The sequence below is a fragment of the Lepidochelys kempii genome, chromosome 3, assembly GCF_965140265.1.
Source record: "Lepidochelys kempii isolate rLepKem1 chromosome 3, rLepKem1.hap2, whole genome shotgun sequence".
In the NCBI taxonomy this organism is placed as follows: Eukaryota; Metazoa; Chordata; order Testudines; family Cheloniidae; genus Lepidochelys; species Lepidochelys kempii.
In genome coordinates, this window is record NC_133258.1 from 208,340,286 (window position 1) to 208,360,474 (window position 20,189).

The 20,189-nt window shown below is 46.9% G+C and overlaps 1 protein-coding gene across 5 annotated transcripts; it reads left to right on the plus strand.

The window, feature by feature from the left end:
• Window positions 1–114: 114 nt before the first annotated feature.
• On the plus strand, window positions 115–19,395 carry LOC140909787 (uncharacterized). 5 transcript variants are annotated; one of them, XM_073339891.1, is made up of 8 exons: window positions 119–2,603; window positions 4,667–4,882; window positions 5,625–5,808; window positions 7,313–10,615; window positions 12,908–13,099; window positions 14,054–14,226; window positions 15,708–15,825; window positions 18,702–19,395. In XM_073339891.1, the coding sequence occupies exons 1-8, from the start codon at window positions 2,479–2,481 to the stop codon at window positions 18,885–18,887; spliced, it is 4,497 nt and encodes a 1,498-aa protein (XP_073195992.1). In that variant the 5' UTR covers window positions 119–2,478; the 3' UTR covers window positions 18,888–19,395. The 5 variants fall into 5 exon arrangements, with proteins under 5 accessions (XP_073195991.1, XP_073195993.1, XP_073195994.1 ...); XM_073339890.1 differs by lacking the exon at window positions 18,702–19,395 and having other exon boundaries at window positions 115–2,603; window positions 15,708–17,238; XM_073339892.1 differs by lacking the exon at window positions 18,702–19,395 and having other exon boundaries at window positions 116–2,017; window positions 15,708–17,238.
• The last annotated feature ends 794 nt before the right edge of the window (window positions 19,396–20,189 follow it).

Consider the following 20,189-nt stretch of genomic DNA (forward strand, 5'->3'; position numbering starts at 1 on the left):
GCCCCAGCTCCCCCGGGCGCGAGGCCGCAGCGGGGGGGACCCGGCGGAGCCCCGTGGTAAGCGCGCGGCGCCGGGCCGGGCCGGGCCGGGCGCGGAGAGGACTCGGGCCCCGCTGCTCGGAGACGTGCGGGGGAGGCCGGAGGAAGCCGGGCCCGGGACAGCGGCCGGAGAACCCGCGGGGCGCCGCCCCCAGCGAGCCCCCGAAGGCCTCCCGCCGCGGCGCTGGCCTGCCCGGCCGGGGAGCCGCTCTCAGAGCCGTCAGTGCCCTCGCCCGCCCCTGGCTAGGAGACGCCCCGGGGCTCGGGTCCGACCCCTCCGGCCTCTCGGTCCTGCCTCGCCCAGCGCTGCCGCCGGCGGGTTGCGGCCGCGCTGAAAGTGGCGGGACGCCTCGCTCCGGGCGCGGCCCGTCCTGGGCAGCGCCCCAGTTACCCTGCGAGCGACCCGCCCCGAGACTGGCGCCTGGTGTTCCTCCTGCCCTGCGTGCCCGCCGGCCCGGGGAAGTTCAGGCATCCAAAAACGGGAAGAAACCCTAAAAATCAATGCGGCTTCAAATGTAGCACGGTCACTGGCTGTGCCCCACGCTTTCCACTCAGCTATAAGCATAAAGCTCTCCCCCTCGTAGGGTATCCTGGCCCCCTGCAAACAAAATCCCCCTGTGAGATGGGCTACAAAAGACATGATTGATTAAGGAATAGTTGCGCACCTGATATTCCTGCTCAGAAAGGTTAGAGAGAGAACTGGGAAAGGGCTGGGCAAATACCTACCAGAGACTTGGGTTTTCCAAACTCTCACTCTGCTCTGCGAGCTACGCTGCTTCTGAGGGAGAGAAGGGTATGGGATACCCAGGGTAAGATTCACCTGGAGACAAGGGTGAAGGAACTTCCAAATTGCCATGGGCCCTTGTCCCAGTACTCCTCCCCAGCTGCTGCTCTTGCCCATATCAGATCCGTCTCTGAGGTAGAGTGCTCCCCCACCCCCATTAGATAGAGTCAGAAACAATTAACACCCTAACCAGGGTCCAAGCTGCATCTTGAGTTACACTGTTAAAAAAGGCACACACACAACACCAAACCAAACCGATTTCTCTCTCTCAGGAACAGCCTGAAAACTTGTGAGAAGGTTTTGAAATATGCTGAACAGTTGAAAGGTTTGAAAATATACGGACCTATTTCCTTGCTACGTATACATACAAACCCCCACTCTAAATAGTTGCTTCTTGGGGGCGGTGAAGCCAGGCTCTTCTGTTTGATAGCCCCAGACAGCGGGTGTGATTAGGATACTGCCCTGCCCGCTGAGTGATGGTGTCAGAGTGCCACACACAATTATCCCAGCCGTGTCCACACCCTCCCCCCCCACCTTTTTATACAAGCCCCAAATCTTCCCCTACAACAGAGGCCCTGGTTCAAAAGGCCACTGGATGTTGTTTCCCAAGAGGCTTTAGAGAATGAAGACCCATCTCCCAAGTGCGTGAATGCACCAGTCGAGTATGGCAGGGGGAATGGAGGGAAATGGGCCTCTCAGCTGCCTGTAGTCAAGGGTCAACTGAAAAGGAAAGAGAAAAGAATAACCCCTGGCCTTGTCTGAGTTCAGCCCTCCACTGGCTGCTGTGAGGTGGGGTGGCCTAGTCTGGGGTTGTGCACAGCTCAGACAGGGCTTTGTCCTCAGGACTGGCCTGGGAACGCTTTGGCAGACAGGCAGCCATCACCCCTCAGGGCTCTCCACCTCCTCCCTGGACATGGGCTGGCACGAATTCCCCCAGGCTGGGGCTAGTGACAGCTCCCTGCATGGCTGGTCTCAGAGCAGCACAGTAGGGGGGTTACTGGGCTCCCACAGCTCAGCCCCTCCCTGCTGCTCCATGCACTTTCTTTCACTGGGATCTTTGTGGCTCTCTCTTGTTCCCTTGCAGCAGGTCTCTGATCTCCCAGACCACCCTCTACAGCACCCGTCTCTGGTGCTGCCAGCGCTGCTCAGCCTCACTGCCCCATCCTCTCCACCTAGCTGGGTGGGATAAAAGCAGGTACACAGCCCCTGAGCTCCCCCCATCTCTGGAACCAAAGTCAGGGGAGCTCTCCCCCCGTGTGCTAGGAGGGTGGGTGTTTACTGCGGGGGGCTTATTCCCTGGCAAGTCTGCATCAGGGCCAGGCCCAATCTGGCCACGACCAATGGCTATCGGGAGCGTCCCCGTTGCTGAACAGGTGCCTGCTTCATTTTTCATGTCAGCTACAATAGGAATTGGGTTGAATTTATAAACGGGGGCATTGTTCCCCCTGCATTTAGAAACATGGTTCTCTCATGGAGAGGAGGGGAGTGAAATTAGAACACGAGATATTCCCCACCATAGCAGCTCTCTGGCCAGTGCTGTGCTCATTGCAGGGGGCTGTGGAGTTTCTACTAGCTCCGTGCTTAAAATCGATAGGAGGGCTAGTTAACACTACTGCCTCTGATGTCAGCACCTCCATCAGCTGACTGCCCATAGCTATGAGACCACACAGTAATGCGAGCTTCTTGTTACTTGTAAACAAGCATACACCATGTATTGAATTTGAGCTTATTATCTTAATTAACCTGCAGTTGGAAAACCAGTGGAAACATTTCACCACAAGGTAAAATGACATTGAAGATTTTCTGTCAATTATGTGTTAGGAGTTGTGTGGCTGGCTAATAATAAGGTCTCACAGGTGTCTAGTAACCTTTACTGTTGATTGTAGAGAGTGCTTTCAGGTGGGTATTGTTCTTGATGTGGTTCTTGCAATTATCATAGCTTTTTTGTATTTATAATTTACAGCGGAAAGCTGTTCAAATGATAAGATCACCTGAGATAAGCAAAGTAAAATTGCACTAAGCTGTATTAAAAACATTTTAACGGTATAGTACCTGGTAGATCACTATCAAAGACTGTCCGTCGCCACTGTAACGGTGTTACTAGAATAAAACACTTGGGTTTTTTTATTGATTAACTTGATTGTCACTCAAGCTGGTTTTGTGTATTATGCACGATCATCAACCTGAGAGTCTGCACTGGGCAGAGGTAACAAGCTCATTCTCCACAACGTTTATTTTAAAAATGACATTTCTAATCCCCTGTAAATTTCACTTTGCTATTCAGTTATTTAAGGCACATGTAGTACTGTTATTTTTTTTAAAAAAAGGGAAAGGGTTGATTCTGAATATTCTCTATTTAAACTAGAAGATTCAATAGAAATAAAATAATTGTAACTGACTCCAAGAGTCAGATTTTTAAAATGATCACCTACAGCTGCATTCAAAACTAACCTTTGCACATACAGATTGGGTAGATGAACATCTGAACTGTCATGTGCAAATGCTTGCCTGTGTGCAACCAGTGTATGCAAAATTAGTGAGTACAGTTTTGGAGGTGAGTTTGAGGTGGTCTGAAACAATGAGACAGGCAGCTGATGAATATTTCCCCCATTTATCTTAGCTAATTGTAAGGGTCTTAGTGCAAACTCTAACTTTAGCCACTTGCTGGAGCATTTCACTGCTATGCACTAGCATGATTTGCGTGGTTTGTGATGAGAAGATTAGGTGGAGTAGAAACCTGAGGCTGCAGAATTAAGCTGGAGCTCTTCTGAGCCTAGCTAGGGTTTTCCCACAAGCTTTTTGGCGTGCTTGTGTCTGGTCAGACTGCAGGAGCAGCTGTGAAATGTTTGATCTTTTCTGCTTCTAGACTTGTCTGTGAGTAGGAAGTGCAGCAGCACAAGAAAGTGAAAACTGATCAAGGGGAAATAGTACAAATTCAAAGGGTTGGTTGGGGTTAGTTTGAATTTTGAGTGGTGGAGCAAGTTGCCTTGTGTCATCTGAGCCATTTTGACTAATGAGGAGCTGACGGTAACATGCTGGGCCAAATTCACTACTGGTGTAAATGTGTACTGACCTCAATGGCGTGCTTCAGACCCCCAACCACTTCATTATGCCACATACCAGAGCCATGCCTGCAATAGGGGGCACTCTTACCACTCTGGCACTTCCTAGTGGTCCATCTGGGGATTAGCTCACCACATGCTCTGACACCCCTTCCTGTGGTTGCTCGTCCCGCCACTCTCGTGCTCTGGGAGCTGCAGTGCTTTCCTCTCGGTGGCTTAACCCTCTGGTCAAGTCACAATCAAGACCCCCCCATCCTGGGATGTTATCCATCTGGGACCCTTTCCCAGCAGCTCAGGTCTTTCCTCTCCCAGCCTTTACTCCTCCTTCCTTGGACTGCTCCACACATGCCTGGGACAGGCTCTTGCACTTCCCCCTTATACCAGGGAGTGTGTCTGCAGCTTCCTCACTGCGGCCCCCCTGCTGCCAGTTCTTGGCTTTATAGACATTGCTCCTTTCCCCCCCAGCCCAGGTGAGCTTCATCCCCAGTTCAGCCTCACTGTGTCCTAGCTCCCCTCGAGGCACAGCCTGCAGCTAACTGGCCTCTCTTGCCTGTATTAACCCCTCCAGAGCCAGTGTAGGGTGCACACCCCATCTCTGACTGTAGAAACAGCTTGCAGCAAAATTGGGGATAATGTCAGGGTGTTGTGAGGCTAAATTCATTAATATTCCCCAGATTCTTTGAGATGTTTGGATGGAAGGTGCAGGGTTGGTGCATTCTGTTCTTAGTTAATATTACTGTATTGTAGAGATAAATCTTGTATTGTCTCTCTCCTGTGTGTAGCCGAGAAGCCATGGAGCCTTTTTATCTGTATGACATCAGGGCTGTAACCTGCAACAAAACCATTGAGAGAATTATTGCACCCATGGCAGCTCAACTTTGTCATTTAATGATCGCAGCTGAGTGGGAAGGGGTGAATAACGAGCGCCTCGCTGATTTAGAGAAAGCTGCTGAAGAATTAGCCAAAGCTACCCAAGAACTTGCTTATGTTGCAAGAAGGTAACGCTGAGTTTTAAAGAGGGCAAAATTAATTTGTGTGTGTGTGTACATACATGTATTATAGGTGGAGCAGGCAGGGACACCTATAGACCACATTTCTCTTGTTGCTTTTTAATTTATCCGTCTGTTCCACGCATTCTGGTTCCCTTCGTTTTGATTTAAAGTGCCTCACACACTGGGATACGGGTGTTATAGGTTTTATTTTTTATCTGTGTCCATGCTGTTGCTTAACTCTAGTCTGTTGCTTTTCTGGAAGATGTCTCTGATTTTTAACTCCTCTCCTGCAGTACAGCTGTAATTTCAGGCCCCTCCTTTACTAGCCACAGAGATACCTTCATGGTTGTTTGACCACATAGTGGAGGCCAGAGTAATAGAGTTAGTATGGGATGGGGTGCAGGCAAGTGAGGGGGGTTCCCCTCTTACTCGGATTGGGCAGAAGATCCATTCTACCCGCAACCACACACTCATGTGACCGTCTTACATGCAGCTGCTGTTTAAAAACCAGAACATTTAATTAAGGGAAAGCACAACCCCGCCCCCTCCTTCCCTGATCTACATCTGCTTACCCTCCACGGAGTTCTGTTCATTTAGGAGCTGGTTGTATCCTGTGCCTGTTCAGGTCGTCTGGCTCCTCCCTGGAGTCAGCATTCCCAGACCCATGCTGGTGCTGGCTTACGGTGATGCGTTTCACTAAAGGCGTGTGCGTGACCTTGTGTACCTGAGATCAGCATTCTTCCGCCAGAGTGGCTCATGAGTACAACGATGAGCTGCTGACTGGGGAGATGCTGCCTGCTGCCGAATCGCTCCTCACATCTGGGAAGAGCATCTTACTGGTGGCCCAGAAACTTCATATTCAGCCAGATGTTCAGAGTCATCAGGAGGAACTGATTGATTCAGCAGAGAGAGTCTTAATGGAGACTGTAAAGGTGAGTGTAATACAGCTGTGTTATTTGCTGTAACTCCTCCTCCAGTAACTCTTCATTCCCTCCCAGCAGTTCTGCCTTCTCAGGGGAGGAGATCTGCACAGTGGCTAATTCCCTAGGCCCCTGTTTCCCAGAGTGGGGAGTGTGTGGAAGACGAGGTCATGGTGGGGAATAAAGATCAGCTGCTGGACAAGTTTTCCCTGCCCACCCAGGAGCGTCGGTAGGGTTGCCAAACCTCCAGGATTGGCTTGGAGTCTCCAGGAATTAAAGATTATGTGGTGTGATGAAACCTCCAGGAATATATCCAGTCAAAATTGGCAACCCTAAGCGTCGGAGAAATAATAAATAAAGATAGCCTCACGTGCTCTTGGGAGGCAAGGCACTGCTAGTACCCCCACGTTACAGGTGGATACTGAGAGCTTGTCTACACAGAGTGAGTGTGTGGCAAAGGGTGCAGAGTGAAGCTCCAGTACATTAACTGGCTGTGTGGATCCCACTACTGTGCACCAGAAGTTCTGCAATGGTGCTTATGACAGAATTTTTAGTGGGTGGAGCATGGCAGTCTAGTGCACTCTAGATGTACCGCCCCGCTGGCCACGCTCTAAGCGTCAGTGTAGACAAGCCCTTAAATTACAAGCTCTTTGGAGGTGGGACTGTCCTGTTACATGAGTGTGCAGCACAACGGGGCTCTGACTTGCCACACACAAAGTATGTTGTAGCTCTTATATCGTCCTTTTCATCTGCAAACCCCAGAGCACTCTACAAAAGAAGGCCCGTGTTGGTACCTCCATTCTACAGCTGAGCCAATGAGGTGAAGTGATTCGCCCACGGTTCCACAGCAGGTCAGGGATAGGTCTTGATCCAGTGTGCTAGCCCCTCAGCTACGCTGTACCCCGCCCCCAGCCAGAACTAAGAGCAAAATTTGGTGCCCAGTTGCTTGGGGGTTTAGGGCCACCCTATGAGCAGTAATACAGTTTGAATCGTCACATTGCTTTTAACCTTTTTTCCCCAAACCAACTGAAAATAAGAGAACTTTGCTCCACGTCTCTCTGGATAAAGAGGTATAAAAGCCAAGGAAGAGAAGTAGTTTGGGGTCGTGGTTCAGGCATGACTCTGGGAATCTGGTGTGACCTTGGACAAGTCACTTAACCTCTCTGTGCCCCAATTTCATGTGTAAAATGCGGTTAGTAACACTCCCCTCGCTTTCAATAGCGTGGAGAAGCTGTGACCATCACTGCTCATGAAGTGCTGAGATACTCTGTGGGTGTTTTTCGTAATGTCATGAGAATTCTGTACCCTCGGGTTTCAGCACGATCGATCCGGTATCGCTCACCAGCAGAACTTTTATTTTCTAATTCCCCATGACAGATGTTGTCAATGCACACACATTTTAAAAACAAAGCCAACAAGTTGAAAATGACAAGTACGTTCGTAGCAAAAAGAACAACACATTGGGAAATGTTCAGTGGTTCCTTTTTTGTGACCTTTGTTCTGATTTATCAACTAGATCCTCCAGCTTGAAGATGACGCTGTAGTGACGAGGATTATCCAGGCCGCTCATTGGCTTTGGGATTGCCTGACCACACTTGAGTTCGCAGGAGACGTACCAGCTCTGCTGGCTGCTTTCCGTGACTTTTCAGAGTCCTTGCTCCTGCTGAACAATTTGACAGAAAGACGCATCCAAGAGCTCAGAGATTCTCCTCCTCAGAAGTATTTGGCCCAGACGCTGCAGATCCTTAGGAAGTGTGTCCCGATGTTGCATGCTGCAAAACACAGTCACCTGAAGCACCCCCAGGACCAGCATGTGAATGGTTCCAAAAACTACATTTTCAATTTGATGGATAGCACCATAAAGGAACTGATTTCCTTACTGACAAACACCACCAGAAACAAGGAACTACTGGAGAGAAATGGGCTCTTTTCCCAGCACGTGAGCCAGCTGCTGGGCCTCCTGTCCAACACAAACCCTGCTCACCTAGCTGAGGGCGAATTCAGTTTTCTTGTGGAAACACTGGTCTTCCACTGCATGCTTTTAGCTAACTCATCCAGGCCAAGTATTAAGTTGCAGTTGATAAAGCACTGCCATCATCTCCTAATGCTCAGGAAAAGCATTTCCAACCATGGAAGCATAATGGAGGAATTGCCAGCACAAAGCCAACTAGAATGCAACCTAGAAGAGAAACGTCATGCGATGAGAGTTGAGGTGGAGATTCTTGATCAAACAGTGCTCACTGCTGTTTTGTGTCAGATTCTGGACACTTTCACAGACATTAACGAACCCTTGAGAAGGTTAATGGAGGCTGCACTGGAACCTACTACTGGGCAATATTCTCTTGCAGGAGAGGATGGATTTCTAAGAAAACTTCAGCCCCTTATTACTGCCTTCTTTGGTCATGCTCATCAGATGCTCAAAGTGGCAAATTTTGTTCTGGCCAGCTGCACCAACGTCAAAATCATTAAAGAAATTGAAGATCGTGTAGACTGTTTAAATAGACTCCTTGCCACGATGCCTCTACTCCTTACAGAAATGAGCAAAGATCCTAATAAGATTCACATCCAGGAACAACTACAAACCTTCTATCAAAGATGGGCTTGGACAACAGAAAGCTTGTTAGCATGTGTTGATGAAACAATCAACTTGCCTGAATTCCTTGATCTGTCTATTCAGGAAATGGCCGATCACAGAGAGTGTTGTGAACAAGAACTAGAGAGTCAGAACTCTGGAAGGTTTTCATGGCATGCCACTCATATGACCAGCCGAGCGGCTCGCGTGATCCAAGTTACTAACAGATTTGTGGATAAAATCAGAGATCCTATTTTCAAGAACGGTTTGTTAGTTTTAGTTAAGCAATTGGAAATCTCCATTCTGGAAGTGAAAACTGCTACTAGCCACTGTTTAGGAGGCATCTCTTTTCTACAATCTAGAAATGCATTTTTAAAGAGAGTAAAGCATCTGATGGACTCCACTCGAAATGTCAGAGAGGGACTGCATGAGTCTAACCATCCAGATATTCTCAGTCCACTTCGGGAACGAATTCGGAGCCTTGACATTCCAAAAGAGCTGGGATACTTTTCAGCCCATGACCATATAGAGCTCAGACCACCAGATGACATAAAACAAAGCACTACTGACAATACCGAATTAGTGGAAGAATTTTTAAGTGAACGGCTTCCATCAGCCACCTCTCCTCTTGAGAAGCTTCCAAGAGCAGGTAACTTACACCCGGGAAGAGTGGATGTACATCCTGTGATCAATGAACTCATCACTGCAACAAAGAAACATGACATTACTGCTGTAAACACTGCTTGCTTTGGTTTACTTGAACTTTCCAACTGTTGTGTAGATGCAGCTCAGGAAGCCTTACCAATTGTCAAGTCACCACTGCTGGAAAAGCTGACCCACTACAGAAAGATAGTTCTATTAACACCATCTATTATTAGCTTAGCTAGGGAGATAGGTCCAAACCCAGTTTCCAGAGCAGATAGACTTCTTCCAACAGCTGTTTTGTTATCGGAGAAGATTTGTGAAACTAACCAATGCCTGGTGGCTGTGGCAGGCTCTTGGTACAGTCTAGTCCAGCAGTTATTCTGCACAGTAGCTCCAGCTGACTTTCTGAAGAGCAAACAAACTTTGGATGAGATAATGCAGACTTTAGCAAGAGTTGTTCAGCTAGCGGCTGATGTTGCACGTACAGATTGTGAAGAGGAGCTCACGATAGTTCCTAAGATTCAGGAAAGGTTTGTACGGGTCCAAGCAAAATTCACAGGTGCTCAGACTAATACAAAGCATTTACTTGAAAAGGCCTTGTCTTCTGATTGCTTCCATTCTCACCAGGACCATCTCGAGGGGATCTGCCTTCTCTGGTCTGTCAGCATACAGGTGCTCCTGAGTGCTGTGGATCAGCTCATAGGACGGGATGTTTTGTTCTTAGGTGAATTAAGGAATACAATGAAGCACAAGCTTTGCTTGCAGGATGTCCTGGCAGCTGTATCCGAGAGCTCTTTGAGAATACAGGAGGCAGCCCGACTGTCCTATCTCGCCTGTGCTGAACGCAGTGTGCAGTGTGACATCCTAGCGCTCCGGGAGGAGGTAAAGGTACTAACTGAAGCTCTCCTGCAAGTGGCGGATGTTCTGTCTGTCTCCCCAGTGCCTGCTACAAACTTGTCCATTCGTGCTGAGCTGCTCCAACGAGAGCTTGCTGTTAGAGTGAAAGCACTTCTGCTCCTCCTGACCAGTACCAATCAGGAGTACACAAGGGTCATCCAAAACATCCTCAGACTGGCCTGGCCTCCTGCGCGTGCCCAGGGAGGTGATAGAGGGATGATTAAACAGGCAGGTCAGATAATGGCAAATGTCCAGCTGGTCAAAACCATCATAGAAGACACTTTGGAGAACACAGCTCATCTAAAAATGCGGGAAAGCCTGCTCTCCCTGACAGACCACCTTCTCCTCCTTACTGCTGAGCTGCTAGGAAGAGCTGGTGAGCAGCTTCAAAGCCATCAGGACAAGGAGCTGGTCCAGCTAGACTACATTGCATGGGAGTGGTCTGCTAATGCTCACTATGTGGTGACGCAGCTTCAATCAGTGAAGGACATTGATAAGGCCGCCTTGGAGCTCGTTAAGCAGTGTTTACAAAACAGCAAGTCACATGCTGTTGCAAACCAATGTCATGGCAAAACAGAGCTCTCCCCTGCCAAGATACCCAGCACCAAACACCAGAATCACACACACCAAGCCACTTCAGCAGACCCCTGGCCTACCATGAGTGAATCGAAAGGCTTAGCTGCCAGGGATGCATTTGAAATCATGGTATAGTAGATCTTAGCTATTTAATGCTAAACTGTGTAATCTCTAAACCGTGCTAACTGCATTTCATTGCTTGTCCAACAGTCCCGTGTCTTGATCATTTCAGATTGCTTTAGGTTTTTTTAAATCAAATTATGCAAAAGGGCTTAGAGTTGTGGCTGCACAGAACCATCTTCCTCCCTTCCTCACTGCCCATGTTGCCTCCATATCCTACGAGCCGCAGAACCACATGCAGTGAGTGTCCCCTGTGGCAGGGCTCAAGATTACCTAGATGCAGTAGAACCACAGTCGCTGGGTTAACGAGGCAAACCGGCTGATTGCCTTGTGCCTTACTTAACTCTGCTGCAAAGTTGTGCTGGAAGCTGGAGTTCACTGGAAACCAGATTTTATAGCGGTCACTTTTGATGGGTGAGTACATTTAAAATAAACCAAATACAAAAGGTATCAGCACCTAGTCATCGGTCAGTATTTCCAGCTAGCTCTGAGAGGTTAGGCACAATGTAAACATTTTGCAGACCTTTTTCCTGAAACGGAGATAATTGCAATTAGCAAAATATGTACTTCAGCATTCACTGCAAAGTGCCAAGGCTGGTGCACTTAGGGCAAGTCTACCCTAAAAGCGCGACATCGGTGCAGCTGTACATCTGGTGAAGACACTCTCCCACCGACAGCACTGGTGTAGACAGCACTTAGGTTGCTGTAACTTGTGTTGCTCAGAAGGTGTCTTTTCCACACCCCTGAGCGACGTAAGTTAGATCAACTTAAGCGGTAATGTAGACCTGCCTTTAGTGAGTGGCTAGCATGTTCTTCTCCAGCTGAAATAGCCAGATCTTTTGAATTGCACAGGGGATGCCTAGTGACTGGAGCTACTGAGAACATACAGATTTGCAGAATGAAATTGGAGGCTACCTCAGTGGTACAGATCAGACTTTTTTTTCCTTTGAGGGAAGTGGGGAAGAGAGGGCCTGAATTTACCAGAGCAGAAGCTCCACTTGTATATTTTCCTCCTTGTGTCAAGTAAAAAGAAAAAAAAAGGGGGGGGGAGCGCTAGGGATTTCAAAGGGGCTCAAGGGAGTTAGGCACGAGTCGCACTGAATGTCAGCAGGGGCTGGGAGTCTGACTCCCAGCAGCTGCTTTTAAAATCCCTGTCCAGGAAGACAGGAGGGGCATCTAGAATTAGCTTGTGGCCACGTACAGTTTCTGAAGAATACGGAAGGTCTTGCAGAGCTGACTAGGATTTCCTTTAGGCTTCACAAAGGACAGCTGGGTGCTGTGCATGGTTTGAATAATAGCGGTTTGAATTTCAGTGAAATAAATGTACGCAGAGAATCCTGCACCATGGAGCTTGCTATGCTGGTAAGCAGGATGGTTGCTGCCATTTCTGCAAAACATGTAAATTTGAACATCAAGTCATTTGCATAAATCTTCCAATCTTCAGCCTTTGTAGATACGACAAAAGGAGAGTCTGATACCTGGGCACAGCTGTGGGATTCCCGTGGCTATCCCTGCCCAGCTGTGGGAACTCTCTCTCCAGCTCTTTATGTGGCAGGGTTTCTTTCAGTTACATCTGCTACCCCCTATACTCGCTAATCAACTCTCATTTTCTCTTGTACTGCAATATTCCACCAAGTGCCCTGCTGAGCGTTTGTAGTTGTTTGGGCAGGAGGGAGGATTGGACGGGGCCTGGGTGCCGCGGCAGTACTTCTAAACCACCCGATCACCTTGCTGCTAGTGAAACCAATATGATGCATTAGTCAGGCACCATGTGGGAGGTTCTGTTGCCTTTTTGGCTTCTGAAAACTATTGCTTTCAGTTGCAGCAGGCCTTCACACATTTCAAGATAAACAAGATACAATTGTTTTAGCTCACAACTAACTGTCCTAGAGCTGTCAGCTCCAATGAGGATGGTCTTTGGGGAGCGAGTCAGGGGATAATACGAGGAGATTGTTTAAAGGGACATATGGGTTTAACAATGCCCCTGGGCTAGGTAGACTCAGTCCAGTAGAAAGCAAGGACTGAGGCTTGCTTACTGGGTGGGATGGATCTAGGCAGTGTTTCTGTTTGTTTTGCTTAGTAGAAATGGCTCACTGAATAAGCCTGTGGAACAATCCCAAGAACACGTGTGTGTAAAAATCCAAAACCTACCCATTTCCTACATTAAAAAAAGTATTTCTGTCAAAAAGAGACCGTCTCAACCCTCTTCATGACTGCACTTTCCCATGGACGTCAGTAATGCAGAGATGGTAAAAGGGAAGGTTGGTTGTTTGAGGTGAATCTGTTTCACTGTCTTCACAGCTCCTGAGTGACTCTCCTAACGACTCCCATTCCACTAGCAGCGAGCAGGGTAAGGGAGCAGCTCCTGCTGCCCTGCCAGAGGATGCTGGACAGTGGCAGGACGACAGCAAAAAAATGCCCCAAGTCACCAAGGAAATGGCCACTGGGATGTCTCACATGGCACGGTTTCTAAAGAGGAAGGGACCGATAACGGTATTGCCAGTGTTGTTATAGGATGGGAGGAAATATTTTGCTCAGTGACCAGGGTCAGCTCAATCCCCCGAGCACCCATTTGTGGCCATCACAAATGTCTGAGCAACATTGCGGAGAGAGGACTATGCCTCAATAAGTCAGAAAGGGGGTGTTATCATGATGACAAGGCTGAACACACACTAACTCCTGCCACAAGAATCCACTAGTGCCCTGCGCGCACACACCCGCCCCCCGGGAAGACTCAATCAATGTCCGTTTCATTTAAAACAGGTGTAATAGCATTAGTGTGAGTGTATCTGCAATGCTCTGGAAAGAATTTCCTCCAAAAAGGAGAAGAGGAAGGCAAGGGAGATTCTTCAACCCCTTTCCCCGGCTATTTCAATCGATTTATTGGCTCTCGGAACTATTCCCCTCCCTCTTCTCCCCACAGGCCTGCTGGCTGCTGCAGTTTGGGGCCCAAAGTCTATTTGCGACTTCTGTTCTGTGACGGAGTTTGGCATATCAAACCGTTCCCAATGTAGCTTTCACAGAGCAGGTTAGAAGTGGCGGAATGAGCCATGACCTGCTGCTGCAGCGGCTGCAATTCGGCTGTTGAAAGCACTTTAAACCTGTCCTGTTTTCTCCATCAGCCTCTGAACCATCCATTCCCACAAAGTGTCTTTAGGATGTCTGTTTGTCCATTAATATCCCCACTCCAGGCCTCACATAAGGGGCATCGGGAAGTTTGTGGGTGTTCCTGTTGTGAAGGCCCAGCTTTGCCCCCCTTGGGCGTTGATACATGCATGTGACATCATCAAATCCGACACAGCTGGGCAGTCAGTGTCCTCAGCCAGGCTCTGATAAAGGTCCCGTTGTGCTAATATGCGCTAGGGCTAATGAGGCAGCAGTAGGTTTTACATCTGTTTTAGAGCAAACACCCCCAATCCCTCCCGACTTCTTTTGATTTAATTTTAGACCAAAGAGCAGCTCATTGCCTGTGCTAGTCAAATGGCTTCCAATGGGCAAGTGTTTGTCAGATTTGGCCACCTGATTGCAAAGAACTGCCTAGATGAAAGATGTGCAACTGAACTGCTGTGTGTCACCGAGCAAATCCAAACAATCAGCAACCAGCTCAGAATTATTTCCAGGTAAGCCACAGGTTCAAAGGATATTCTCTCTCAAGTCTGGTGTGTGTGTTCACTCCTTCTTAAAAAGGGATTTTTAAAGGACACTGCTAACTATCTTTCTTGTTCGTATTTGCATACGGTGCTAGTGGTAGGCATTTAGTTATTGGGCTGAAGACTGTTTCTGCCGTTAAGAGTTTTCCTCTTTGTTTTATCTTCTTACAAGCTGAAAAACAACTTATCCCCTGGTGTTTGTTCCCACATCCTTGGTTAGGGTGATCCCTGCTACTGGCTGCCGCTGCCAAGTCAGCAGGGTGAAGGCATTTTAACCAAAGTCCCATTGAGATCACTATAAGTATCCTATTTGAAGTTTGTTTCTGAATTACGGATTTTTTAAAATAGTTACATATTTCTATTCATGAAGATTCCTCACCGACTTCCACTTTTCAGCACAGGGGATGGTGGGGTCCACAGTCCGCAGCAGTGTCCCTTTAAAATCAGTGCATGTGCATGAGGTGTGTCTATAGAAACGACTCCTATAGCAGACAATAGGGAGCCTCTCATGAGCTGCACATCTGAACCCCTCATGCAGTGTTATTTGCTGCTGTGCAGAAGGTTCCGCTCTCGTATCTTTCCAATTCTAAAATAGCCCAGTGGTAAACTCTGCCTGCCTGAAAGCCCGATCCTGCTCCCAGGCAGGCAATGCTGAGCCTAGAATAAGCGTTGAGCTAATGTTTGCACAGCTTTCTCCAGAGCTAATGCTACTTGTGCTAGGAGGCACTTATGTCACCTCTCGCACTTTCAGGCTTCCAGCCATGCTGCGTCTGCCTGGAGATTCTCTGGCTCCTTGCGGTTAATTTTCTATTGACACCCTGAAACCCAGTGTGAGTTGGGCACCTGTGTCCCTTGGGCTCCTTGACCAATGAGTGTTGGTGGCTTTCTGGGGTCCTGAATATCTCTGCATAGCTCTCTGTACTAGTTAAACAGAGCTCAGAGGCATCTCCCCCTTTCTCCTTGCCACAGTCTCAGTGCTTATGTCACCCACATCTCAACATTCTGAGCACACCGGCTAAGTCCAAATAGCAGCAATAGGTTTCCTTTGTCCCCCTTCGGCCAGAATGACCACTGCTGGACCAGCTCACGCTGGCTGACTGAGGGAAAGGTCTGTAACTAGGCACTGGCAGCAGTATTGTTGGGCATTCAGGCTACAGCAGGTTTCAACATGGCGTTTGCTACTTGTCCATTTTAGCTACTACTGCTCCTGCTTTTATTCTTTTGCTCTCCTTACAATGCCTTTTTTAAGCTGAAAATCTCTTCTGTGGTCAAAATTGTTTAATGAGCAAGGGCCAGCAGTATTGGAACACTTTCCTTCCACACGTATCAGCTTGTTCTGTGACCTTCCTAGTTCCAGGAAGCCCTCAGCCAGCCGTGACTCTAGAGTGACAGTGTATAGTCACTTAGCAAGTTGTGTAATGCTTTCTCTTTACATTTTTAAATATTTTAAGGGTAAAAGCAGCAACAGCAGGGAGTAAGTGCTCTGCTGAACTATTGGTGAACAATGCACAGAATCTGTTTCAAGTGGTCCTACAGTCCTTGAAGGCAGCAGAGACCGCGTGCGTCAAAGTAAGTGTGCATTGGTATAGGTCAAGATTCTTTCAGAAGGTGAGTTCAAATATATTCACATTTTTACCCCCAACACTTCTGGATTCAGGCTGTAACTTTCAGAGAATTTTAAGGGAGTTCAGTGTTCAAATCTCACTGGAAGTTGGGCACTTAACTCACTCCCTGAAGAGCCTCTGCAAATCCCATCTGTAATCTGTGTTTGCCTCTCAAAGGTGACCAGGTACCAATTGTAGCACAGACATTCCCTGGCAGCTGATTGCACTGGAGTTTTGTCTTCCTGGGGGAACCATAAATGTTCCTTAGCCTGGATTTGTTGTGTTCTGCAAACCCATAATTAGAATTTCTCACACAACGTGACTATTGTGGTCAAGTCTCTTATAATGGAGACAACTGCTTCCTGGATCTGCAACCTTTGCTCCTGCCCTGTATTTACCGTATTGAATCATCCCTCCAAATAATGGACCTTCACTGTCACAAATTCCAAGTTGCCCTCTGAGATGAGGACTGCCCAGTAAGTACTGGGCCATATCTATAAGGCAAAGCCATGTAAGTTCATCAAAGTGCCTTCAGCTTTTGATTTTGGACAGAAAGGCAGATAGACAAAAGAAACACACTGCCGTGGAAGTAGATTTTCAGCTGGGGCTTTAGAGACAGGTGAAGTGTCTCTTAGGCTTTGTCTTGGCTCAGTTAAGTTTCCATTAAAACTCCCAAGGGCTTCCTAATGATGACAGCAAGAAATAACTAAATACCTTAAATAATTGAATAGAGCAATCTTTAACTGAGCGCGCTCAGAAAACAGGCACTCTTTCAACCAGGCTCTGCTGATATGACCTATAATTTCTGAAAAGTTGTAAATATTAAGGCCAGAAGAGACCACTGTGAATATCTAGCCTGACCTGTATAACACAAGAAACTCGTAACTTCTGGTTCAGCTACAGTGCATCTTCCAGAAAGAGATCCACCTTGATATAAGGACTCCAGGTGACAGGGAATCCACCACATCCCCAGGGAAAATGTTTCAATGGCAATGGTTATCATCGGCACTCTTAAAAAATGTGCATTTTGTTTCCAGTTTGAATTTGCTGACTTCAACTTCCAGTCTTTGGTCTACTAGTTTAAGGAGCCTTCTACTAACAGAAATCATTCCCATTTAGGTGCTTATAGGCTCTCTCTCTCTTTGATAAACTAAATGGATTGAGTTCCTTTAGTCTCTCATTATAAGGTGCTTTTTCCAGACCATAAATCCATTCTTGCAGCTCTTCTCTGAATTGTTTTCCATTTTCCCAACACGTTACTCCTTGTCAACCCAAGTGGTTAATCAACGTTTTGGGGCCCTGGGGGCATTCCAGTTGGGAGTAGAAATTTATGATGGAGACTGATACATTCTTTGATGCAGTATTGTGTATTGACAAGGAAGTAAGTTTCACCACTAAGAGGGTGGTGAAACACTGGAATGCGTTACCTAGGGAGGTGGTAGAATCTCCTTCCTTAGAGGTTTTTAAGGTCAGGCTTGACAAAGCCCTGGCTGGGATGATTTAACTGGGAATTGGTCCTGCTTTGAGCAGGGGGTTGGACTAGATGACCTTCTGGGGTCCCTTCCAACCCTGATATTCTATGATTCTATGATTCTAAGTACATAGTCCTGCTTTTCCAAATGCAGGAAGAACCAAAATTTAAAAGTTTCTTATCTTGCAGGCCAAAGCTTCTTTCAGCCAGCATCCCTGATCTCTCCCTAGCTTCTCCCAGGGCCACACCATGCTTACAGGCTGCTGCTTGGCTTTCCTTCCCTGAGTCTGTTTGTTGTCTGCACACCAGCTTGTCCCCCCACCCCCAAATAAAACCAACCCCCTCACCCCAAAACAATACCCAGTTGAACCTTGCCAACATGGTGCTGCTAGTTTCTGAGTAGACTCCACTATGCCTTATTTAGGAACTTAACTTGTCTCTTATAGCTATCTCAAATGTAGGGCACATTCACACCCAGCAATTTAAATGAGGTTTAACCTAACCAACAAGGTTTTACCCAGCTCATAACTATACTTTTACAAAGTGTGGAGAGCAGAACTGGACACAGTCTCACCAATGCAGTATGAAGAGACAGTATCACCTCTCCACACTTGCTACATATTGCCCTATTTGTACATGCAAGGATCGTACTGGCTTTTGTCCCCACAGCATCATGCTGGGAATGCATGTTCTACAATAACCTGTAAACCCTCTTCAATCACTGATTTCCAGGACACAGGTATTTTTGGTTCCAAGATTATGACTTTGCATTTGGCTGCATTAAAACAAATGCAGCTACCTGGCTATCCCCCATTTACTAAGCAATCCAGCTTGCTCTGTATCAGTGACCTGTCTTCGTTATTTACCAGCCCACAGATCTTAGTCATCTACCAATTATTTTCAGCAATGATTTTCTTTTCTTCCAATGAATTGATGAAGATACTGAATTGCACTGGGCTAAAAATAAATCCCTGGGGGCCTCACTAGCTGATTCCCCATTAACAACTGTGTTTTCAGATCTATCATTTAGCCTGCTTCTGATCTATTTAATATGGACAATGATTTTGCAGAGTACCAGCTTGTTAATCAGAATGTCACACTATACTAAGTCAAGTGCCTCTTTTCCATAAAACCATACGGACTGGCTTTTATTATATTTCCATCCTTTAACTCTTTACTGACAGTCCTGTGCCAGCTGTTCCATTGTTTAGGCTAGGAGAGGTGTCAGGCTAACCAAAAGTTAACTTGGTTCCCACATGTAGGCATCTAGAGGTGGTGTGTTTAGGCCCCTTTGTACTGTAAGAAATTTTAAACTCCCATGTCTATCCACGTATATTAATGTGGGTAATTATTTTGCTTCCTTCAAACAGGGTTTGCGAAAGCCAGATCCTGACTCAGAAGAAGCAGAGGCAGCTGCCTTTTGTATGCAATGGAAGAAAAAGCTGTTGAGGCACAGAGTCAAAGAAGCTTTAAACCCAGATAGGGATGAATTCGGACTTCGCAGAGCACGTGCAGGGCGTGAACCCACCCTTACAGCTATGGTTCAGGAACCATAAAATTCTGTCTCAGAATTAAGACCTATCTCCCCCACCCCAAATTCCAAACCCGTTCAACCACCAACCATGATGGCTGGTGCTGCCCAGGAGTAGGAAGGGGCCCCTGTCATTGATCCCTAACTCTTGCAGGAAATGACATCACTGATGGGGAGGGATAATAATGCCACTTACCTCCTTAGAAGCCAACAATGCTGTCCAGGAGCAAGAGACAGCTTCACAAATAAGTGACATTAGCATATATAATCTGGAGGCCCAGGCTGTCAATTCTTGGCAATGAAGCAGCCCCTGTACAAAAAGCAACAACTAGGTTATTTTAATAGAAGTGTTCCTTAGATACTTATCTAGGGTGGATGTGGTGTTGTAAAGGGGTAGCAAGGTATTCCAATGCAAGATTTTTGTACCCATGTCAAAACAACCTTTTGTGCAAGTGAAAAGGCTACAAAAATGTACTTAAGTTGTCAAGCTAAGTTTGAAAGAAAAAATGACCAATAAAATGGGGTTTAATTTATTTTAAGACAAATTTTAGTAATGCAAAAGATTTCTTTGACACAAATTATCACTATTTTAAAAGAAAAATTCAACCCGTACAAATGGTCTGACACAAATTAACATGGCTCATTACTTAAAGAGCGTTAGCCTTGTGCTTTGTATTGATAAATGCATAATTATTCATTGACACAAAAATTTTAAGTATTCATTATAACAGAAGCCAGGTATACTATTGCACACCATCACGTTAGCAAAACACTAACACTCCTCAGCAATGGGCAGTATGACAGTATACATGTGTCTAGCCTTTTTCAACATATTTGCTGAATGCTACATATCTAAACCTGAACCATCTACAGTAGCAGACTCATATGGATTCACACTGGCCACTTTGATGATTATAACAGTCCTCACCACCAGTACACAAGCAAGCCTGTGTGCATGCCAGGCTCCACCTTGAACAACAGGTGGATTGACAAAACATAGATCAATACAAGAAGCTCCAGATGAAGTGTGGTATGCCAGAAGTGGAACATTGGCTTTTCTAGCTTTCGTCACACCATTTATCATACCTCATGGGGGCCTCATCTTTCCTGAGACCTTAGGTATACTGTGGTCTATGTGTTTTGGAGCAAGATGTACAGGTTAGTGGCTGTTACTTGAGGCATGCCTACTACGTATGACATGAGAGATTTTCAAGAAAGAGTCAACCATTCCTGGAGAGGCCAGTTTGGTCTGAAGAATGGCCTTTCTGACCATTTACTATCTCCAATCAGCTTTAGATTTGCCATTTCCAGGTAAAGTCCACCCAGA

Coding starts and splice junctions, on each gene's coding strand:
- LOC140909787 (XM_073339890.1), top strand. CDS start 2,479: ATGAGACCACACAGTAATGCGAGCTTCTTGTTACTTGTAAACAAGCAT. Junction 2,604..4,666: donor TGGAAACATTTCACCACAAG/GTAAAATGACAT, acceptor TCCTGTGTGTAG/CCGAGAAGCCATGGAGCCTT. Junction 10,616..12,907: donor GGGATGCATTTGAAATCATG/GTATAGTAGATC, acceptor CTGTCTTCACAG/CTCCTGAGTGACTCTCCTAA.